Below are 25,988 nucleotides of genomic sequence, written 5' to 3' on the forward strand. Positions count from 1 at the left end.
TACCTGTATGGTTGAATTCACAACTGAAACATTTGAAAAATAGAAAGCAAAAATCACACAAAATTTACAAGTGACACTCATCTTCAGGAAGAATCTTCAAACAAGAAAAAAGTGACACTCATTTTTAGGAAATCAAATAGTAGAAAAAAGTAAAATTGTACGAGATTTAGCTGTAATCATGGACTCCAAACTAACATTTGTGGAACATTATAACACAATAATCAATAAAGCAAACAGTATGCTGGGCTTTATCAAACGCTTCAGTCATAATTTCCAAGACTCATATACTATAAAATTGCTATATAGTACATTTGTTAGACCCATCTTGAAATATTGCAGCCTAGTATGGAATCCATATAACGTATAACATTACTGTACAGCATTTCCTCTACCATCATATGAAGCACGCTGCATGCTCATCAATATACAAACACTTAAAGAACGCCGCGACTTTGCAATGTTTTATTTTATCAGTGGCATTATTTCTCAACGCATTCAATCAGCTCCATTATTATCGCAATTAAACTTTTATATACCTAGCCGTCAACTACGTTCCAGGAAATTATTTTTAGAAAAACAAGCTAGAGCAAACTATGCAAAATACAGTCCAGTCAATCGAATAATGCGCCATTACAATCAATACTGCGAACATCTTGACTTTACTATGTCAAAAAATCAAATAAAATCTCAGCTTTGTCGTAGAAATAATGCGTAGTATGTAAGTGAACATTGTAAACAATTTATATGTAGTCTATATTCGCTTGACAAAATAAATAAATAAAAAAATAAATAAAATAAAATAAAAATCGGCTGATAACCTGCAATGAAACTGCGAAAAGGACAACCGTTCAGCTAGTGAACCCAGTACTCTTGTTCCAAAAAAGCTTTTCACCTTCGAAGCAACTAGCAACTGCAGTCAAGGTACAGCAAAGTGTATCTGTTGGATCAATAGTTTATACGACGCATCCTGATATTATGATATTTAAAAAAATGATTAGTAATTTGTATTCCCGTGAACATGACATAACGGTTGGCATTTCTGTATTCCTTGCACTGTAGCAGTATACCTGAACAACAGCTATCATATTAAGACCTTGGTTTAGAAAACATACTTAAAACCATAAAAAATGACGCATTGGTATCTACTGAATACTTACGTTATACTTACAATTTGTTCAGTTACATGCAGTCTCCACTTGCAATCCCAATCTGTCAATCTCTTTTCAGATTCCATATCTTTATATTTTCTAGCATTTATCAGGTTTTTATCGAATCTTTCCAGCAATGACAAAATTGCGGTTTTTGGCACATGTATGCAATCTGTTCCAATATCCATACAGAAAAGATCATATTTTTCTAGTAAATCCATTCCAAGTATCCAGGTGCGATCCAGTGCTTTCGTGAGTTGAAGCTTCCAACGAAAATCGGGACATTGAAATTTAACGGTTAGCACTGGTCGCCGTGGCGGGTTTTGTTCATTGAAGTTAGCACATCGAATATTCGAAAGAGGTAGGTGCTTCAGCTTAAGTTCTACTGTGTTTGAGTACTGAGCTAAACAGTGCAATGTGATTTTAATATTAGTCAGTTTTGTTGAGTCGAAAACCAACGCATTCAGCAGAACTAATCTCATCAGAAATTTTTCTTCCGTCCAATAGGACAAAGTGTTCAACAAAACAGGAATCGGGGATGATTGACATTTTCTTGGTGAATCAGTTCGATTGTGAAGGATTCCGGTTGATATTGATATCAACAAACGACCCGTATACTTGGAACGCTGATGGCCATGGTAGAAATATAAATAAGATGGTCCAAGTGTTGGAGGCGAATCTGTCAAAATAAAATAGTAATGGTTACAACTGTATCATATGTTACGTATAGTTCATCATCATACAAACACCGTCAATCTGTTTGGATAGCTTGTGAAATGGTAGCTCTTCGTGGGCGAGGCTTCTTCTGTGACAACAGTCAGTGATAACAATATGGAATACAAACAGTTGCGCTAGCGAGGGAAATGTTCCAACAAAAGTAAGCTTTTCATTCCATTCGTAACTTTCGCTGCTCTGTGCCTTTTTAGTTCTTGACTGAAATATAAGTTAAAAAGGTTTTCTTAACATTGTAGTGATTTAGGGGTGTTAGTGTAAAGTGCACATGACTTATTTCATATTTATGTACGATTCGTTTTCGACTCCTCACTGCATTAACAAAAAATGTAACGAAACGTAAAAATGAGAAATAAGTCATGTTTTCTTTTTACACTAACGGGATACCCACGACGCACCAAAACCTCTGAATGACTTTAATCTGTAAGCGGCCAGTATGCCATTCAATTGTAAAGGGTGATTTTTTAAGAGCTTGAGAACTTTTTTAAACAATAAAACGCATAAAATTTGCAAAATCTCATCGGTTCTTTATTTTAAACGTTAGATTGGTACATGACATTTACTTTTTGAAGATAATTTCATTTAAATGTTGACCGCGGCTGCGTCTTAGGTGGTCCATTCGGAAAGTCCAATTTTGGGCAACTTTTTCGAGCATTTCGGCCGGAATAGCCCGAATTTCTTCGGAAATGTTGTCTTCCAAAGCTGGAATAGTTACTGGCTTATTTCTGTAGACTTTAGACTTGACGTAGCCCCACAAAAAATAGTCTAAAGGCGTCAAATCGCATGATCTTGGTGGCCAACTTACCGGTCCATTTCTTGAGATGAATTGTTCTCCGAAGTTTTCCCTCAAAATGGCCATAGAATCGCGAGCTGTGTGGCATGTAGCGCCATCTTGTTGAAACCACATGTCAACCAAGTTCAGTTCTTCCATTTTTGGCAACAAAAAGTTTGTTAGCATCGAACGATAGCGATCGCCATTCACTGTAACGTTGCGTCCAACAGCATCTTTGAAAAAATACGGTCCAATGATTCCACCAGCGTACAAACCACACCAAACAGTGCATTTTTCGGGATGCATGGGTAGTTCTTGAACGGCTTCTGGTTGCTCTTCACTCCAAATGCGGCAATTTTGCTTATTTACGTAGCCATTCAACCAGAAATGAGCCTCATCGCTGAACAAAATTTGTCGATAAAAAAGCGGATTTTCCGAATGGACCACCTAAGACGCAGCCGCGGTCAACATTTAAATGAAATTATCTTCAAAAAGTAAATGTCATGTACCAATCTAACGTTTAAAATAAAGAACCGATGAGATTTTGCAAATTTTATGCGTTTTATTGTTTAAAAAAGTTCTCAAGCTCTTAAAAAATCACCCTTTAGTTTCAGCACGCCAGGAAAGACGCTGTACTTCGGTGCAAATAAGTGTTTTGCAAAAAGCATTAACTTCACGTCTGCTTTGCAGATTATGGTGTTCCTTGAGGTGGCATTAGCAGTTCAACATGATCTGCTAATGCATTGATGAGTGGAAAACGATATGTGAAAAAATATATTGATATTGTAGTCTTGAAAATATACGTGAATATACACTCAAGACTTTTTTTAAGTGGGGGATATATGTGGGTAACGCATAAAAAAATCACATTAAAAAAACGTATAATTTACATAAAAAAATTGCAGAGAACTGAAAATTCGCCTAAAAACCGCACAAATTCTCCCCGCATGTAAAAGTACTCGCGTAATAAACTATTCCATGTAAAATCCAAACTATATGCTTAAACATTCGACGATACCTAGTATAGTTAGTTTATGTTATTTGTTGATGAGAACCCGCAGTCCTAGAGATTCGAGTTAATTTTTTTTCGTGCATATCTAAGCCAATACAGGACGTTTCGAAAGCTTGCATAAAAACCCGCAAAACTTTGAAAATTCGTATAAAGAGACTTAAAGGAACTGTACTACTGTGGGCAAAAAATAATAATATTTTGTTCATAATGTCAAATTTCTTTATTTGTTCTTCCAAATCTATTTCGTCTTCCTCGAATTAAACCCCTCCCGGTCCCAATACACTTGTGCCAACGTTTTTTTTCCAATCCTCGAAACAGTTGTTAAAGTCAATTTCCGGAATAGCCTTCAATGCCCGGAGCAGTCGTTTGAGTTTGCTGAATAGCAATAAGTCAAACGGAGCTAAATCAGGCGAAAATTGAAGGTTATGAGACGATGTTGGTTGAATTTTCGGCGAAAAACTAGAAAACTTTTGGCGACGCAGTTTTTCGAAAAAATTGAGTGATTTTGGAACCATACGTCCGTCTTTTCTCATCTTTCAAAATGGTTTTTACTAATCCTTCCGATATTCCAACGATCCCAGTAAGGTTTCTGACTGTTAATCGTCGATTCTCGAGCACCAATTCCTTGATTTTATTTACGTGTTCGTCATTAGTAGATGTTGATGGTCGTCCTAGACGTGGTTCTTGACCTTTTGAACAACTTGTATCAATTAATAACTATTTCAGAAAGACAAACATATACTAAACACTAATGAATATTTTGATGTGACACTTGGCACAGATGTCACTGACAGTCATACCAACATAGAAAAAATATATTTCAACGAATAAGGTTTCGCGAAATATAATTCAATTCTTACTACTTTTTGTCCACAGTAGTAAGTATACAAAACTATCATCTCAACTCAAAAATGTCTTCATTAGCATTTTAGTAAGAATTATGTTTCTCGACGATAGACCCAATGGTGATGTGAAATGAATTTAAATACATTACAATAAAAAATATATTGATTTTGCCATAAAATACAAAATCTTTTCTGAAGGTGTACCTAACTCTAACTCTTCTGTTTCAACAGACTTCGCAGCCGATTCAGAGTGTACAGAACCATTGCATGGCTGGTGCTACGATTCTACTGACACTACGAATCCTTCCAGGTTGGGGCTCAAACATACGACAACTGGTTTGTGAGACCAGTGCCTTATGCATTGAACCGCCAAACCGGAATAATGAATTCTATCTCTTATAGTTTAGAAGATATAGGGTAACAGAGGTATTTTGGCCCACCTTGTAAAAATATCCATCAAATGTTGTAATATCTTTGAAAAACCCTTCCGCAATAGTTAATTTAATGTGATTAGCTTTAAATTGATGCAACATGGGTTAAATCCATAAAGTGGGTTAGGTGGGCCAAAATATATGAAGTGGCCAAAATACCTCTGTTACTCTAGACGATAATATTTTATGCATACGAAAACATAATTCACATGACTTTTTTGCTTCTTTACAGTAAGGTTTGGAGCATGATTTATCACATAAAAAGAGTCTTCATGCTAAGCTGAGTAACTATCGTGAAGACATCAAACAACTCAGATAAACCGTTATAGCATAATAAAAGAAAGCAAAAACATATTACCACCACTAGCAGCAGTGGTGCTAGATATATTAAGGAATGAGCCATTGTTCAGACCTTGTGTCGGTTTTCCTTTAATAACTTTTTCTACAAATATCGGATTGTTTTGCGGTTCTTTTCCTCCTCGTTAAATTTCCTACCAAAATTACACATGCACTGATTTTTAGAGTATATAGGTTGATCTCCAGCCAATACTTTTGAGTAAAAAGGGAATTTCTCCATTCTAAATCCCTAAATAAAAGTTTGGTGGAGCGATCAATAAACCTTTTCATCTTTTTCCCATACAACCTTGTTCCACCCAATTGGACAAATGTATATGTGATATTGTCTCCTTCTGCTTCTCTCTCTTGTTAAGCCTAACGAAGGTCCGACGATCTTCTGGTAGGATTTGGCATCATGATCAGGAAGAACGTACTCGAGTGGTATAAGGCGAATGATGCCGAAAAATCTGAACCCACCCCAAACAGTGCATCCAATAGAAAAACGCTGGACTATTATGAAGGAACATCTTCTGAAGCAATCTTAAGAAGTTAATAAAGTAGAAAAAATGATGAAAGAGTCGGTTAATGTGCAAAAAACTGTCGATTCTGAGTTCGTATATAAACTTATGGCTGCAGATAGAATCAAATTTCGCGCACTCGAAGATCAAGGCGAAATATATCAAATGAATGTTGCCAAAGCTAACTTTAATCGTTTCTTTTCATTCCCTGAAAATGATAATCGGATGATAACTCAAATTTTGAGAATGAATTTCGTGTGCTAGGATTTAAACGGAATCGTTTAATTATGAAAACAGTTGGTTCGATTTAAAACCTTATGTTGATGCACAATTGCAGATGTCAGAAGACAAGTTAAGTGAGCTTCACTGTACATGAAGTATAAATCGATCAACGTTATTATTCGAGCAGTTTTATTAGTAGTTGAGAGAGTTTGAGATTACATTCGTCTGCGATATAGGCTTTCCGGCATATTCTACGTAATATGCATTCCGGTAGAGACAAACTTTGTTCATATAATAATGTACGCAGACTATATAAGGGCAGTGCAGATCAGATTAGATACGTGTGTGTGTGTGTGTGTTGTCAACTAAGAGGTCGAGATCTCATAGATGGCTGGACCGATTTTGATCAAACTAGTCGCAAATGAAAGGTCTCCTCGTCACCCTGATCGCTTTAGAATGGTTTTGAGATCGGATGTTTACTTTTTGAGTTATACGAAGTTTTATGTCAAATTTTTCACAATATCTGTCACAATTGACACAATTTGACAATATCTGTCACAATTGGCCTTGAAAACAGAATATGTTTTCAGACTTAGATTCCGCAAGGTAATAGCTATCCAACAAGCCATAGATTGTTAAAATCCGTCCATTTTTAACGGAAATGTCGATATTTTTGTGTAAGCGACTTTTCCCCCTATTCCGGCAGTAGGAATTTTGAGCGCTGTATGTCAAAGCAATGCTTGGGAGCAACGTGAAACACGATTTTTTTTAATGTTACATACAATTGTATCTGAGTACCAAAAAGACTGTGTACAGCATCTTTTTTCATGACTTTTTGATCCGGACCGATTTAAGCATGGTTCATTTTTGGCAACATAATCGTTCAAGTATGACATGTAAACAATAATGTAAATATGACAAGATGATGGTAGCATTTTCACGTTGAAAGTAATTCCATAATTATATTTATTTAAACTACTAAAAGCAATAAATGCTGGAAGAACATAACACTAATATACCATTCGAATCAGTTCGTCGAGATCAGCAAATGCGTATGTGACAAATAATTTCACTCAATTTTTTTCGGAGATGACTCAACCGTTTTCTCCAAACTCAGATTCATATGAAAAGTCGTATACACCCAAACAATTCCTGAATTACATTTGGATCCGACTTCTAATAGTGGAACCACAGGATGATATGTGAAACGAAATTAAAATAATGCAACTAATTTTTCTCGTAGATGGCTGAGCCATCTAAGATTCAAATGAATAGTGTTAAGATCCTATAAAACATCTTGCTTTTCAGTCAGATCCAACTTCCGGTTAAGGGGATACAAGGTGATTAGTATAAAAAGGTCCATTTCACATAAATTAATCAGGTTTATCGGGTTGGCAGATTTGGATAGTGGATTACTAAATAAATTTATTTCAGTTTAAGCGGTATTCAGTTTTCGATTCGGGAGGTACCCAAAAATTTAATTCGCACTACAATTTCTCAAAGATGTCTACACACTCAGGTGAATTTAACTGATTTCGGCTACACCGATTTTAGAACTCCGGTTCCTAAAAAAAAGGCCTTAAAAAAGGCCAAATCGAACTTCAAAAACCAAAATTCAAATTAAAGGACATATGGTCCCATACAAAATTGGTGAATTTCATCCGATTCTGTAATTACAGGATGATGGGTTTTTTAAAATGTATGCAGATATAGAAGATGTAAATTGTTTGGCGTATTAATTTATGCTAGTTCCTGAATACTGGGAGTACCGTAAATAATGGCGAAAAACTCTAAAGTGCAACAACATTTCAACATTTCATGAAATGTTCAATCGATTGTCACACGCTTAGAATCAATCTAATTTGATTCGATTTACGATTGAATAATCAAATTGCCGCTTAAAACGACGGTCATTAAAATAATGTCATGAGAACTAAAACACCGAAGAAGATCCATGCAAAAACACATGCGGATTGATAAAAAAGGTATCATCTCACTGCTAGGTGGATTAATCATGGTTTTTTTTTCAGAAAACTGCTTTTAATTTTCTGAAGATATATTTTATTATATGTTGTATAGTGTTGTATGTATAAAAAAGAAATTTAATGTAGAATTATTATAAAAGTAAGTACTCAACAGGATAAAAAAAAGTTTCAGATCCATTTTACCCATAGTGAATTGTTTAAATTGGTTATAAAATGGTGCTTTAAAATTGCTTCAATTTAATTTAGATAGTTTGAATTTATTCAGAGGATTCACTATCAGATTTTTTTATGATTATAGATACCACGGATAGCTGACTCACCATAATTCCTCCAAAGGAAACTTGTATTTCGTAGTCGGCTTTCATCGTAAAATCACCTCTAAATATGTTAATGGAATACTGAACACGTTGCAAGCTTTGATGATCCGTTAGTGGGGCAAGAAGATTGCTGAAGACAAAAAGAAATTCAATCAATCATACTATTTTCACTACAATCATCTTATGTAACAATCCAATTATACAATGTTTAGATTCAGGGTATAATCTGTTATAGTTTTCTCTTGGAAACATACTTCTCGATTATATCAGAATCCACCGTTGGGAATTCAATTGGAATTGATCGTTGGTATCTCGATACTATAGATATATCCATTTGTAAGAAGCCACCATGTCCTTCACCGGATGAGGCTGCACATTGGTTTTCCAGTACGGCCCATTTGTGCAGAAAAGCATGACCTAGAAAAATCTCGCTTAGTGCTATTGTTAGTAGTTATTGTATTGTTATCAATTACAAGGATTGTCCCATATCGTTTTTATGTCTATTGAGAATTCCCCAATGCATCGATTTCTTTTTGAACAGCAGGTGCGGTGAAACAATGCCACATTCAGAGCTTTCTTTACCAAAACATCTAGCGAAGTAACTATTTCGAAAGTGATGTACTGTCGAAGTGAACGAGAACAATTAGACTAAAATATATTAGCATGAACCAATATGATAATACCTCATTAAAATACGGGCAATCCGAATTGCGAAACGTATGCGTGCGACGATGCTCACCATTGAATGACACAAGCACGAAAGTATCCTCATTTAGAACCGTTAAATGGCGAGCTTTATGAATGGTGATACAAACAAGAAACGACTGGGGAACACTTTCAAAGCAAAATGGAATTGTTGATAACGTTGACATTTTTTTTACTCGTTTGGGATGATGACTTTAATAACATTTGTAATTTCTCCTTGGCTACTAGATCAATTCCGAAGCGCAATTTACACCATAATTTCAGTAAAACAGAATTTTTCACAGTACGGAGACAAAGTTCTCGATCTGTGAAAACATATTGTATTGTTTGAAGGATTGTTTTTTTTATCAAAATATTGAAATTTTGCTTACGCCTGTCAATTATTTTAGCAAAAATTTCTCTCTTTTTAAAAGAAGCACTAATCTCATTAACGTCAAGTGCCGGTTTCAATGACAGATTTGAAACTTCATTTTTTTCACCCAAGTAAGATTTATTGGAGCAGTTTTGAAGATGGCGACTTCCAGTTTATTGATATTCGTTGATAACCCTTACAATATGGTATTTTCTACACGGATTTTCCTAACAATGTTTGGAGTCGTTCCGAAATCCAAGATGGCTTGGAACCGAAAGTCGACATCTGGCGTTTTAAAATGAGACCAAACATTATTTTCTAAGACCTGCTTTTCACATCCGCTTCGGAAATATCCATATTGTATTCTCCTTTCTGATGCTGTAAGGGGTTTCAAGGAACGTCAGTGAACCGGAAGTCGCCATCTTGGATTTCAGAACCACTTTAAACATTATTTTCCGGTATCTGTATTTAAGGAATACAAAAATTCCTGAAGTCGCCATCTTGGATTTCAGAACAATCTCAAACATCATTTCCTAGCATTTACTTATCCCATCCGTTCCGAAAATACCCATAACATGAACTTTTATCTCACATAAAGTAAACTTTTTTCTTACACCAATCTCATTAACGGCACAAAATCACAGATGCCTTTTTTATTAAATTTTTTATAATTTTCGCCTTAACTTGTGTGAATAGGGGATAACGGGGCTAGACCAGAGGGTTAAAACAGGGTTAAAGTTAAATATCTTATAATCTTATTATACGTACCTTATGATAAAAAAAGAACCGGAATTTTCATTTTAAAATTCTCGCGCTTGTAAAATCGGTAAACTTTTATTCTCTCAACATTGGCAACAAAACGTATAATCGTCATCTGGAAGAAACTAATGCCATATTTAATCCACCGACCATTGCCGATCGCCAGCTGCAGACTGAATCTGCAGAATCGATTATTGCGACCGGAATTCGCCACTACCCTAATGATAATACCCTAGTTTTAAGTTAGTTTTAATTTAAAATAAGAAAATGCCCTTGGCATCTAAGAGCTTAAGCAGTGTGCCTTCAAATATGTTACTATTGAATAAAAAAAAACATTGGCAACACTTTTATACACATTCTGTCAAATTTTGACGCATATCGTACGATTAGTTTTTGTTTGGCGTCTATACAAAGAAGTTGAAAAATTTTCGTGTGGCGATTTTTATAATGGATGAAAATTTAGAACAACGAGCGTGCATCAAATTTTGTGTTGCAAATGGATTCAAGTGTTCCGAAACGTTGAAAATGTTAGAAAAGGCCTTTGGTGAATCGTGTCTAGGAAAAACACAGGCATACGAGTGGTATAAACGCTTCAAAGGTGGTCGTACAAGCTTGGATCATGATGAGATCCCTGGCCGCCCAACAACATCTGTTACTGAAGAAAACATTGAATCGGCGAAGCAAACCGTGTTGTAAAATCGTTCTGTACCGATTAGAGAGATTGCTGTGTTGTTGGGCATCTCTTACAAATCAGCCGAACACATTTTAACTGATGTTTTGGGTTTGAAACGCGTCGCTTCTCGGCTGGTGCCAGAAAAGCTGAATTTCATTCAAAAACAGCGTCGTGTTGATGTGGCCAAAGAGATGATTTCCAACGCAGATAAGGACCCCAATTTCATCGAATGCATCATAACTGGTGATGAGGTGTGCATCTACGAATATGACGTCGAAACCGCACAACAATCGACCGAATGGCGCTTCGAAGGCGAACCGTTGTTCTAAATTTTCATCCATTTTAAAAATCGCCACACGAAAATTTTTCAACTTCTTTGTATAGACGCCAAACAAAAACTAATCGTACGATATGCGTCAAAATTTTACAGAATGTGTATAAAAGTGTTGCCAACGTTGATAGAATAAAAGTTTACCTATTGGACAAGCGCGGGAATTTTAAAATGAAAATTCCGGTTCTTTTTTGATCATAAGGTATAAAATGAAACTATTATATCATTTTGAACATGAATTGTATGTGCGGGGCTATACCGGACAAAAAAGTGGGGCTCATCCGGACACATAATTTTCGACTAGAAATTTTTAACAGATTCTTGAAACATCTTCTATCTGTATTTCTATTCTATCTCTTATTACTTATTAAAACTAGATTTACTATAAATTTAGGCAAAACGTTCATTATATGTAGCAGTAAGCTACAATCAAATAGTCTTCAATAAAAACTAGAAAGTCAGTTTAAAAATCAATTATTTGGTACTGCATGGCAACAAGTTTTTGAGACAATACTTAGATTTTCGACGAGCAGGATTATGTCTCACACAAGTTTGAAACCAACAGACAAACCATTCTAACCCTTTTTCATTTCTTTTGCGCTCATTCAGTTATCTCAAAATTTGGCGCCCTACTGTATTCGTTTTTGTTTTTTCATTTCAGAGTCCGGTTTAGCCCCGCGGTTTCTACATATTGGATTTTGGGTTGCTCACTTTATCGTGAATTAGTACAAAAACCAATTGGGAATGGCGGCTGAAGGCAATATTTCACACGATATTAGAAAGCAACGGGGATTTATCGCAATAGAGTATTTAAATAAACCATTCCACGTACCATTCAATGAAAAAACAAGATTTTTTACTGAGTTGCACAAACTGCGCAAACATAGCGAAAATTCATTGAACTATAATGGCGAAAATAGATGGAACTGTTTCAAAATCTACAATGATTCCATGTGTATGGATTTTATTTTAACGCCGTACGTTACTATCAAGTTTTTACCAGGCTTGAAGAGCGAACGTCAAAATTAAATTTAATTCTAAAATCTATGACAATAACTTCCGGCTTATCTATATTCTACGTTAACCTTCCGATGTTTATAGTTTTCGATGAGGTATTATGTGTTTCAGCTGTTTATCGATTTATCACTTTTTTAAGTAAACTTGCAGACGAAAATATGAACCAATTTATCTGGTTCTATATTTTTGGTTAAGTTTCGTTTACATCAAAATAACAAAACTCTTGCCCAATCAGCGGTGCTTGTTTTGTATCCACATGTAAGCTTCTGGTTTTTTCATACTATTGAGACCGTGAGGTTTACTGAGTACATTGTTTCATGGATGGCACTATTATCAATGGATAACGTGTTTTGAAAGTATACTTATGTTAAGTGAGTAACGGAAATAACACGAACAGTTTTTTTGCTATAAATGTTTAAAAAGTTTCGTATCTAATTCAGACACTTTGTGCAATACAGAGAATGTTTTTCATGGACCCCAGCAAACAGTTCCCCATTAAGCACGTAAACCGGTGATTACATATTGCATACCCGCACGTATTCGCGGGGGAGAAAACAGTTTGCTTTGAAAAAGCAGCTAATTCACTTCCTGATTGATATCTTTATTCGAACCAGTAAACAAACACTCACGAAGTGCTGCACTTTTGGTAGTCACTCACTCGTGACAAAAAAAACTTGAAAGTTTTCTTTGGCATGTAAATCTTTGAAAGCATTCGAATAAAAAACGCATTTGTAGAGCACCAAAAGCTCTCAAACATGCGGTGCAAAGCTTCGTGACGCTTTCATTTTTCTCACCGAATGAGAAAGGCATACGAAAAACGGTGTAGAATAGTACTCACTATTTTGCTCATGGGTGTATTGAACGACCGTTATTGTTATTGTTATTTGCTGATGATTTCTCAACAACTGTTCAAAACCGACGGAGTTAAAGAAATTACTATAACAATTGCGTAGATCAGCATTAGCATTAGATTCCACCCGTGTCCCGATCAGATGCACATAACTAAATCATAACACAAGTATATCAACAGTTGATATTTATAACAATTTGTGTTATTTTGAGATATTTAACAAATGAAAACAGTTGAATGTTAAAATTTATGATAACAATATAATAACAAAATCAGTTTTTTTCTTCATAAATACGTTTATTTTATAGGCAATATACATAAGTTTTTCTTCGCCTTGGCATCCACAATACATAGTACTTTAAATCTAATATATTTCGAATATCATATTATTAGTATATTGGTATTCATTAGTTAATCTAAACACTGTTTTTATCAAGCGAGTTGCTATTATAAATTACATTAAATGAAATACATTTATTTTGTACATGATCTTATAACTATTTCAGGTTTGTTTGTATCAGTTCATAACTTTTATTTAATATAAGATAGCTGGCTATTGGTTGAACTCATGGAAGAGAAAACAGTCTAACATAAAATTAAATTTAAATTGGAACTCCAATGGACTTAATGAAATAATAAAGAAGTTTCATGTAAGGAACGTCACGACAAGCAAGAATGTCGCGAACTGGGACATTGGATAGTCTACCTTGGGTACGCAAGGAATTTATTAGTTGAGATCTGACATCACGATACTCCACGCATGTCCAAACAATATGGTCAATATCGCGGTAACCTTCGCCACAAGCACAATGATTAGTCTCGGAGAGCCCAATTCGAAGGAGATGTGCGTCTAACGTGTAGTGATTGGACATGACTCTGGACATCACACGAATGAAATCTCTACTCACATCCAGTCCCCTGAACCATGCCTTTGTCGATATTTTAGGAATAATTGAGTGCATCCACCGATCCAGATCATCTTTATCCCAAGAAGCTTGCCAGCTGGCAGGTGTTCTTTGGCGAGACGCGCTATAAAATTCGTTGAAAGCAATCGATCTCTCATAAATTTCACCCTCAATAGCACCACGTTTGGCTAAAATATTGGCTCTTTCATTGCCTGGAATGGAGCAATGAGCCGGGACCCAAACTATTGTGATTAGATAATTATTATTCAATATGACGTTCAGGCACTGTTTTATTTTGCCCAAGAAAAACGGTTCATTTTTGCCAGCAGCGTTTGAGCGAATGGCTTCAATTGCACTCAGACTATCTGTGAAGAGAAAATAATGGTTTGGAGATAATGTGACGATTACACTCAAACTATAATGAACTGCTGCTAACTCTGCTCTATAAACAGATGCAGATTCTTGAAGCCTAAATGAGACCGAAACATTATTGTTGAATATACCAAACCAAGTAGCCTTTTCAATTCGTGATCCGTCCGTGTAAAATATTTTCTCAGAGTTAATATGCCTGAACTTACTTGTAAATATTTTCGGGATTTCCAAACAAAATCAGTTATGATGTTTTATTTTCGTTTGCATTATCGTTTCATTTATTGAAAAAATGAGTTCTTCAGTTGCTTCATATTGAAATGTAATGATCAGAATTTCAAAGAAGAAACCAGATCACTAAATAAATTATTCATTTTCAGTGATATATTTCTTTTGTGTTCAATTTGCTATCTAATTTATTACAACTATTGTTATAAATTTCTGCTTTCTGACTTCTGTAGTTATATTAAATTCAATAATAATTGTGATGCAAACGTTTCAAAATCTGTTACGATTTTGTTCCCGCTAGAGTTTTTTTTTTATGATTTCTGGTATTTGAACAGCTTACCAGCCCGAAATATTTCAAAGTTTGTTACAAAATATTTCTGAAATAAATTACTCCAGTTGTTATAATTCTGTTATTACCATCTGATCGGGGTGTTGCTATTCCGTTATTGATCAGAACCAATTAAACTTCTATTTCTTTGCGTTTCGCCTTCGGCTCGTTAGTGCTTAAAGCAGTTCAAACTGAACTGCCATCTCGTGCCCAGCACCGCTAAGCAGACGCAAAGTGCTAGATTATTTCTGACGTCTCAGGCGTAAACGAGTGACAGTTTATTACTGGCCGTCGCAGAATGTGAACATTTAGGGGTTTTGTTGGTTTGTGCAAAAAGCACATATTTTGTTTCTATTTCTTTACGAAACGCATGCTTATTCATGCTACCTCATCCATTTCGGGAAAAAAGGACAAAAAAGGATTAGTGTTTTTTAATGACATCTTTGTGAGGCCGCTCATGATGGTGTGACGGATAAGAACTGAGAACATGCGTTTTTATTTAAATGATATTAACACTAGTTTTTTTTTGTTTTTAATATTTTTCAACATTATGTTAGTACTTCTATATATGTAATGAATTATTAGTATTACTACAGCATGTTCACATTTCGTTATCTTCGCTTGATCCTTGATAGCATTACCATCCGCTCAGGCACTTTTGAACATCTGGTGTACACTGACCCACAATCGAAATGTATCACGACCAATTTGATACAACGCACCCACGGGAACGGTATAATGTATATTGTATATTATACGCTCTACACACAAAAACACATACCCACATACATACACATAGGCACACACACATATACACATGCATACATACCTACATGTATTCCACAAGCATAAAATTGAGTTACTTTTTCTTTTCTAATAGATTCTAACTAAAATTACTGTGCCAATAGTCATCTCATTAGTAGAGTCACCATGTTATTTTACCGATTACTCGACTTTTACTCAATAAATGAACTGTGATAAAATCGAATACAAAATTTTTGTCTTGTCTCTAAGAAGCAATAGCGCATAGAAGTAGTTCGGAAATGGTTCAATACTGCTGTTTAAGCGAAGCAAAATGCTCCAAGTTTCATGTTACTCTTGAAGTTAATCTATCAAACAGCGATAACAGATCTCACTCTAACTAATGGTTTTCGTATATGAAATGGCTAATGGATTGGAGATAAACGGGGGTACCATCACTCAATTTCTATCTCTTCTATTGGTCGATCGTTTGTCCTGAGCTGAAACGGTGACTTTTATTACCGTTCTTGCATGCACTTACTTTTACGTTTCACTCACACATCATCTCACCCATCAGATCCCAAACGATACATCCTCATAATACAAACTGGATGAACATCGTTTGACAGCTATCAGTGGTTTGCTCGTTGGTTAAGTCATTATTATTTTATTCTATTCTGCAATATTCTATCTCATTCCATAGTATTCCATGGTACACAAAACACTAATAAACGTCAAAGATGGACTCGATGTATCGTTCATTTGTTGTCATCGGGTGAAACCCAATTGGGATACGTTCACTCCACTTAATTTTCACTTCACACTGGTAATAAGGGCCGGTAGTATGAGAATAAAACATAAAAAAGAGTTCAGCTAAGCCCTACCGGCCTCTCCAACCCCGGATGTTGGAGCGTAATGCAATCAACATCTTATTCAAATCGTTCCATATCTTTTTCATTTAATTCAATCATGAAGCTCAAAGCTGTAACGCATATCTTTAGCAAATTGTAACGCTAATTGATTGTATGTGATGATGTTTGCAATACCGTCAAGCCCACCAACCAATGGGAGGGACTGGACCAATACACTTAAACTTAGGGTCAAATAAAATCAATCACACAATTAAAATAAAAAAAACACACAGCTAAAATTAAAAAAAAACTATAAAATTCCACTTATTCGGCAGTAAAAAAAGGCATCCATCATGTCTTGCAAAATTTTACGCGCGATTCAAAAATTATATGGCTAGTCATAGAAAGTAAAATAATAGGAAAATAAAAACAAAACCGATTTGAAACGACCGATATTTGAACCGAGAATCATTACTTCACAAAGAGCGTCCGTGAATCGATTGAGCTAGAGAAGCACACTTCTGCTTACCAGGTAAATGGTATATATAAATTCATGCAGTCACACATGCTAGCCATGTGCATATGTCGTGCTAAACATGTAAGAGTTACATGTCAGTCAGAGTCAGTCGGAAGGTTCATTTGAAATGAACCTAACATTAATATGTGAGTAAATTCTAGGATATTTATGTTACATTCAATGGAAAATAATGTGTAATGATTTCTGTCTTCACTACTTTAAAGTAGAAATTCCATATAAATAAATGTTCAAATATTTTCACTGTCCTGACTGTAATTTTATGATTAGTATATATTCAAGCGTAACTCAAAGAGCTGCACATTTTATTATGCTCATGCGAGTATTACTAATTATAAAAAATGCGAGATTTGTCGGGATATAAGACAATTGAACAAATGAAGCATTTGAATACTTAAAAGGTTAAAGCCGGGGTAAAATAAATGATATTAAAAAAAATTTCTTTTGTACTATAACATAAAAAAAGGTGAGTCATTCAGTAATAGCCGTTCAACCGAGAAGGTTGTGTATAGAAGCGTACAGTTTAATAACGCTGGTTGGTTTACACGCGTTGAATACGACAACGGTTGAACTACAGGTAGAGACCTGTTGGCAGCAGCCGTTAAAACGTATAGTCGTGCTGCATAAGAGAGCCCTAGTGCTGGGCCAAGCTGGTGAAGGAAACAACAAAGGGCGTTTCCCAAACTCTACCCAGGCCGCAATATACAGCCACAAGTGCTGAGCAGGAGAGTGCAAAGGCACATCGAAGAGGAAGAGTGCAAAGGCACATAGAAGCAGGAGAGTGCAAAGGCACACCGGTGCGAAGGCACTTCGGTGCAGAAGCATATCGGTGCGGAGCACTAGGAAGAAGGAGACAAGACAACTCGGTCTTTCCACTGCCATACAACACGCAGGTATACACCGGTGACCTGCGCTGGTTACAGCTGGCGAAGACGAAAGCAAATCGGAATTCGAGTGGTGCTGGATGTCAGGTAGCAGTAGCATCACATCCAACAATCAGCATCCAACAAGAACATCTAGAGCAACGAGGATCTACACGGCAGTGCAACGGAGATAGACAACAATTTCAAGGTAGAAGTTTTTTCTTTTCCTTTTGATTGAGTACTGTGTAGTGTTGGTTTCAAATTTTATTTTAAAGTTTAGTTAAAAATTTTAATGTAATGGATGAATCCATGGACGTAAATCCTAGCATGAATCCGATACCCCCACGAACGAAAAAATATCAGGAGAGCTCTTCTGGGCCTTGGATAGTCTTTTTTAGACGTATATCAAAGCCATTAAACATTTTTCAAATTAATAAAGGTTTGACATCACGATACTCTTCAATCAAAGAGATCATAAAAGTAAATAACGATAAAATTCGTGTTGTGGTAAATAATTTGAAACACGCGAATGATATTGTCTCTTCGGAACATTTCAATAAAGAGTATAAAGTTTACATACCCTCCAAAGATGTCGAAATTGACGGTGTTGTTACCGAAGCGAGTCTTTCGGTAGATGATTTACTCAAGCATGGTGTTGGTCGTTTCAAGAACTCTATGCTTGAGGGTGTGAAAATACTGGAGTGCAAACAACTGTACTCAGTAGTTCATGAAGAGGAAAAAAAAGTTTATCGCCCATCAGACTCGTTTCGAGTGACATTTGCCGGGTCTGCGTTGCCGTCCCATGTCTATGTCGATAAAATTCGCCTCCCTGTTCGGCTTTTTGTTCCAAATGTAATGAATTGTACGAACTGCAAAAAATTCGGCCACACAGCTACTTACTGTAGTAATAAACCAAAATGTATTAAGTGTGAAGGGCCTCATAAAGATAATGATTGCAACAAGAAAATTGAAAAATGTATTTATTGTGGGAATAGTCCTCATGATGATATTTCAGTATGCACTGCATTTAAAGTGCACAAAGACAAAATTAAGCTTTCTTTAAAAGCACGGTCTAAGCGCACATATGCAGAAATGCTTAAAACGGTCATTGATGTCCCCCCTTTGGAAACCGAAAACGGGTTTTCAAATCTAGAGGAACCAGAGGACTCTGACTCTGACGAAAATAGTGAAGGTAATTCGTTTATCACTACCCAAGGGTCAGTTAAGAGAAAGAAGTCTTCCTCCAAATTACCAAAAAAGACACCTAAAATTTCATCTTCAAAGATCCCCGTGTTAAACAAAAAAAGTCAAAACCAAAGACTGTGCCTCCTGGTTTGTCAAATTCACAAACCAATCCAGGATCTAGTACAGAAAAAGATAATAATCCAGTGGGCTCCATTTCACAGCCACCAACAGGATTACTGAAGTTTTCGGAAATTGTTGAATGGATTTTCTCAGCATTCAATATATCTGAACCCTTAAAGACCCTCATAATGGCATTCCTTCCAATAGCTAGAACCTTTTTGAAGCAGTTATCAGCTCAATGGCCAATTGTCTCAGGTTTTGTATCTTTTGATGGATAATTTATCACCCGTCGCAAATGATACAATCACTGTCCTGCAGTGGAATTGTCGAAGCATCATGCCAAAACTTGATTCATTTAAAATATTATTGCATAGTCAAAAATGTGATGTATTTGCTTTATGCGAAACATGGCTTACTTCAAACATAGCTTTAAATTTTAATGATTTTAACATTATACGTCTCGATAGAGACTCTCCGTATGGTGGAGTGCTTTTGGGAATTAAGAAATGCTATTCCTTTTATAGATTAAACATCCCTTCAACTTCTAGTATAGAAGTTGTTGCTTGCCAAATAAACATTAAAGGCAAAGATATTTGCATAGCTTCGGTTTATATTCCTCCAAAAGCACAAGTTGGACAGCAACAGCTTAATGAAATGGTTGAAGCCCTTCCTGCACCACGATTGATTCTGGGGGATTTAAATTCGCACGGTATTATGTGGGGTTCCGTTTACAATGATAGCAGATCATCTTTAATACAAAACATTTGTGACAATTTTAGCATGACGGTATTAAATATGGGTAGCATGACACGGATCCCAAGACCTCCGGCACGCCCAAGTGCATTAGATCTATCTCTTTGCTCAACATCAATTCGACTAGATTGCACCTGGAAAATATTGCCTGATTTACACGGTAGCGATCATTTACCAATCATCATCTCAATTAGCAGTAGCAATTGCATTGCTACTTCCGCTAGTATTCCATATGATTTGACAAAAAATATCGACTGGATTAAATACCAAAGTAGTATCTCTAGTATTTTGAATTCAATGGAAGAGCTCCCTCCACTTGAAGAATATGACTTCCTCATTTGTTCGATTCTGGAGGCAGCAGAACAATCCCAAACTAAACGCTTTCCTGGGCCAACGACTAACAGAAGGCCTCCCAACCCCTGGTGGGACAAAGAGTGCTCAGAGGCTAAACTCGCAAAACAAAATGCTTGCAAGACGTTTCTAAAACGGGGAGGAGGAACTCCTCAGAATTTTGAAAAACTTATGGTTTTAGAAACCAAGTACAAGAGCATACTTCGAGCCAAAAAATGTAGCTATTGGAGACATTTTGTCGAAGGTTTGTCAAGAGATACCTCAATGAGCACTCTTTGGAACACGGCCAGACGAATGAGGAATCGTAACGTGGGCAATGAGAGTGATGAATACTCGAACCGATGGATATTTGACTTTGCTAGGAAAGTTTGCCCAGATTCTGTTCCTACGCAGAGCATTATACGGGAATCTCCTCCAAATAATGGTTTTATTAATAACCCATTTTCAATGATGGAATTTTCTATAGCACTCTTGTCTTGTAACAATAACGCTCCAGGGTTGGACAGAATTAAATTCAACTTGGTGAAGAATCTGCCCAACCTCGCAAAAAGACGTTTGTTGGAATTGTTCAACAAGTTTCTTGAGCAAAATATTGTTCCACCTGACTGGAGACAAGTGAAAGTTATCGCCATTCAAAAACCGGGGAAACCAGCTTCCAATCACAACTCATATAGACCCATTGCGATGTTGTCCTGCATCAGAAAATTGTTCGAAAAAATTATTCTACGACGTCTCGACACTTGGGTCGAGACGAACGGTTTGTTGTCAGATACTCAGTTTGGCTTCCGTAGAAATAAAGGGACGAATGATTGCCTTGCATTACTTTCGTCTGACATCCAAATTGCCTTCGCTCAAAAGCAACAAATGGCATCTGTATTTTTAGACATTAAAGGAGCATTTGATTCAGTTTCCATTGATGTTCTTTCAGACAAGCTTCACCAAAATGGACTCCCAGCGGTTATAAATAATTATTTGCACAACCTTTTGTCAGAGAAACGCATGCATTTTTCATATGGCGATTTGGCAACACTCAGAAATAGTTACATGGGTCTCCCGCAAGGCTCATGCCTCAGTCCGCTCCTCTATAATTTTTACGTAAATGACATTGACAGCTGTCTAGTAACCCCATGTACACTAAGACAATTGGCAGATGATGGCGTGGTTTCAGTTACTGGACCCAAAGCTATTGATCTGCATAAACCATTGCAAGATACCTTAGATAACTTGTCCGATTGGGCTGTTCATCTTGGTATCGAATTCTCTGCGGAAAAAACAGAGCTGGTCGTCTTTTCAAGAAAGCATGATCCCGCGCAGCTTCAGCTTCATATGATGGGAAGAATGATCCAACAGGTTTTAACTTTTAAATACCTCGGGGTGTGGTTCGATTCCAAATGCACGTGGGGAGGACACATTAGGTATCTGATAACAAAATGCCAACAAAGAGTAAATTTTCTTCGAACAATAACAGGATCTTGGTGGGGTGCTCATCCGGAAGATCTAATAAAATTGTATCAGACAACGATACTTTCAGTGATGGAATATGGATGCGTTTGCTTTCGTTCCGCTGCAAACTCTCATATTATCAAACTGGAGCGAATTCAGTATCGTTGTTTGCGAATTGCTTTAGGGTGCATGCATTCGACACATACAATGAGTCTTGAAGTTCTGGCGGGAGTTTTTCCATTAAAAGATCGATTTTGGGAGCTTTCATCACGCCTGCTAATAAGATGTGAGGTGCTGAATCCCATGGTAATTAATAATTTCGAACGACTAGTCGAGCTTCGATCTCAAACAAAATTCATGACAGTATATTTTAACCATATGTCACAGGAAATCAACCCTTCAAGATATATTCCTATCCGTGTCAGCCTCCTAAATGTCCCTGACTCAACTTTATTTTTCGATACATCCATGCAGCGCGAAGTGCGTGGAATCCCGGATCATCTACGTTCGACGGAAATCCCAAAAATATTTTCAAGTAAGTTCAGGAAATTGACTCTGAGAAAATGTTTTACACGGACGGATCGCGAATTAAAGAAGCGACAGGGTTTGGTATGTTCAACAATAATGTTTCGGCCTCATTTAGGCTTCAAGAACCTGCATCTGTTTATATAGCAGAGCTAGCAGCAGTTCATTATAGTTTGAGTGTAATCGTCACATTAATTCCAAACCATTATTTCCTCTTCACAGATAGTCTGAGTGCAATTGAAGCCATTCGCTCAAACATGTCTGGCAAGACTGAACCGTTTTTCCTGGGCAAAATAAAACAGTGCCTGAACGACATATTGAACAATAATTATCTAATCACTATAGTCTGGGTCCCGGCTCATTGCTCCATTCCTGGCAATGAAAGAGCCGATATTTTAGCCAAACGTGGTGCTATTGAGGGTGAAATTTATGAGAGACCAATTGCTTTCAACGAATTCTATAGCTCGTCTCGCCAAAGAACACTTGCCAGCTGGCAAGCTTCTTGGGATAAAGATCACTACACGTTAGATGCACATCTCCTTCGAATTGGGCTCTCCGAGACTAATCATTGTGCTTGTGGCGAAGGTTATCGAGATATTGATCATGTCGTTTGGACATGCGTGGAGTATCGTGATGTCAGATCTCAACCAATAAATTCTTTGCGTACCCAAGGTAGACTATCCAATATCCCAGTTCGAGACATTCTTGCTTGTCGTGACCTTTCATACATGAAACTTATTTATCATTTCATAAAGAAAACTGGAGTTTCAATTTAATAAAGGCCCCTTTTCAAGACTTAGTTCTGATCCCAGCTGCGTCCATGAGTTCAACCAATAGCTAAATTAGAATAAAAATAATGTAATGATACAAACAAACTCGAAACAGTTTATGAAATTATTAACAAAATGTCTGAAAATAACAGCTTATTTTATAATTTATAGAAGTTAATCGTTTGGTTCAAATAATATTTCCGAGTAGATTTCATAATTAATGACGAGTTACCTAAGATGATATTTAAGTAATAAGAGAATATGTTTTAATAAATGCAAAACGTTGTGACTATGTTAGAATTAAATTAGGATAAGAATATTATGTAAAAGTGATGCTACGGCGAAGAAAAACTTATGTAAACTGCCTTAAGAAATAAACGTATTTATGGAAAAAAAAAATAAAAAAGGTGAGCTTTTTCAGTAACACAACAGTTACCCAAGTAGCACGTTAAGTTGCTGACCTGTATTTTTCTACTGATTGCGCAATTTATCAAATTAGTTTATATTACTACTCTAGTAACTGTTGTGTTATGGAAAAAGCGCAATTTTTCTTTGTTGTGCAACATATCTTTAAGTTCTTCCGTTGTTACGAACATTTTTTCACAATTATTGTGCAACTGATACAAAAACTCATGCATCGATCCCATTAAAAATGCTGCAATTAAATCAGCGAAAAAACGATTGTGAAACTAATGGAAACTACTACGTAATGTAAACAAGAATTGGATTGATGTTTACAAAAAAATAGCAAACGTAATCTCTAATGAATAAGTTTCACATTTGATTTTCAAAACAACTGCTCTTAACACAAACATGGAACTTCACGGAACGACCGAAATTAGCTCTGCGCCTAATTCGTATTACTGTTTTTGAATTAGTTGATTTTAACAACAAAATTTCCGAAATAACTATAAAATTAGTTAAAATTGAGAATTTACTTTGCTGAAAAAAGTCTTATTTTTAGAGAATGTGTTTAGTTGGCGAATATCCTGGACACAAACCAGCAATATTTCAATCCAACACGAAATTCTCATTGACAACTAATTTTGTTATTAAAATCAGAAAATTTGTTTCTATTTGCACTCTAATTGTATATGTCAAATAAAGTTTTTTGTATCTTCCAACCTTCCGAGCTACGCCGTCCGGTGTACTACTTGTATTCGGTTCTTGTTTTCCGAATGCTCAAAGTTTTCAGTGAGATAGTCGATTTCGCGAAGTCGAACGAAGAAAACAGCGATTTAGAAGAACAAATTTTAATAAGAAGTTTATGTTTCGTTTATGTCTTTTTCTCCAATACAACATCATATTTATACCTGCCAATATAGACAACCGCGACTGAAATTTTTTTCGGTAGTAGTGTGCCATCTAGTGGCTAGTCGTCATTACGGTGTTGACGATTTTTCGGTGACAGAGCACCATATGCAAATTGCAGAAGCCAATTCAACCATTTATGTTGGTTGAGACAAACGTTTATTTCTCTAATTCAACTAAAAAATTAGTTGAATGGAAATGAAGTGTGCCGTAGCTAAGAAATGACAGCACGTTTAATTGGCGAATTCAACTAAAACAATAGCCATTTCAACAAATATTTTATTATTATTAAGGGAATTAGAATTGAATTAGCAAAAGTAAGATTTTTTTAGTTGTCTCAAAAAATAACTAACTAAAATCAGAAAATCAACTAATTTTTTCGCCAAAAAGCTGATTTCGGTCTTTCCGTGTTTAAAAATATCCTGCACATAAATAAATGGTAATACTACATATTGTAGAATTGATCTTTCATGTTTTAGTGAATAGAAAATCGACAACGAACTGCATATTTATGGTGAAACATGTCTTCGTACGCCTTAAATTTTCGAGCGCCTTTGAATGTACGTGTTTTGATGATTGCACATCAATTTCTATGAAAATAACAATCTATTCTTTTCAATGAATATGATCGGAATTGTGTTCAAAATATGTATAAGAAAGCTATCAAACATTCATACACCTTTTCAGACGGTTTTAATTATATTGATGTTTCAATTAATCTGAAAAATCTTGAAATGAATTTTTCTTCAATACTTTTCAATATGGCATCGAGGATAACAGTGTGTTGAAAAGAAAATGGTTCACCAAACGTAATGATTTATTTCACCTAAATAAAAGAAAATATAAACGTGTAAATATTGAAAAGAGAAATTTTTGTTTTTATTTTTATCAAAATAGTTGCTTTTATATTTATCAAAAAACTAGTTGACTTAAACAACAATATAATTTAGTCATTCATCTTAGTGAACCCGACTTTTGTGATACGCACTGTAGGTGTGCTTTAGTTGCAAAAACAAGTTGCTCAAGCGGTAATATATAACTAGGAGAGTAACTATGATGAACTTAAGTTTTCTTTCAATATCTTTAAAAAGTGATGTCAGGTCTGTTCATTTTTTCGCGAGATAAAAACCGTATACAAATTATCTAATTGTTTTTTGTTTTGATTGCATATGTAATGCTGTATTTCTGGAACTTTTATGATAATATTCTCATGTCGGCAAGTTTTGCGTTCATTTCAAGCAGATAAATCTTGTACAACTTATTTGCAATTTTCGAATTGTGTTTCTGAAAATGAATAAATCTGCACACACTGACCTAATATTTCATGAGGCAACCAAGACTATGCGGACTCGGCTTCAAAATTGTTTTTACTGTGAGGTTTTTAATTCGGCTTACCATTTTTTGCCTTGCGGAGAGCATAATTTCACTATTTTTTTCTTCACTAGAGATAAACAGCCATTTAAGCATATATTGAGTCGGATATAATTTTTGATAAGTTGAACAAATGTTTTAGTTACTTCGCTTTTACATGACGATGTGAAAATTTTTGCTGAGCTTCTATAACTGCTAGTGCAACGTGGGCAAGTTGGTGATTTGCTGCACAATTGTTTCAGATGTACCTTGAATTGTTCTATAGTGTTTTTTTGGGTAGTATTGTAAAACTTAACAATGATAAGTTGCACAAACGATTTTAGTTTATTTTAAA

General features: G+C 35.7%; 1 protein-coding gene across 1 annotated transcript in view; it reads right to left on the reverse strand.

Moving 5' to 3' along the window:
- Nucleotides 1-25,988, reverse strand: part of LOC131434198 (myoferlin-like) — a 51,250-nt gene that overhangs the window by 18,837 nt on the left and 6,425 nt on the right. Inside the window, exons 2-3 of the mRNA XM_058600852.1 lie at nucleotides 8,573-8,756; nucleotides 8,322-8,448 (exon numbers count right to left, since the gene is read on the reverse strand). Of these exons, the coding sequence (XP_058456835.1) occupies nucleotides 8,322-8,448; nucleotides 8,573-8,756 (311 nt within the window). The remainder of the gene's footprint in view (nucleotides 1-8,321; nucleotides 8,449-8,572; nucleotides 8,757-25,988) is intronic.

Source organism: Malaya genurostris, chromosome 3 (assembly GCF_030247185.1).
Source record: "Malaya genurostris strain Urasoe2022 chromosome 3, Malgen_1.1, whole genome shotgun sequence".
Taxonomy (NCBI): Eukaryota; Metazoa; Arthropoda; class Insecta; order Diptera; family Culicidae; genus Malaya; species Malaya genurostris.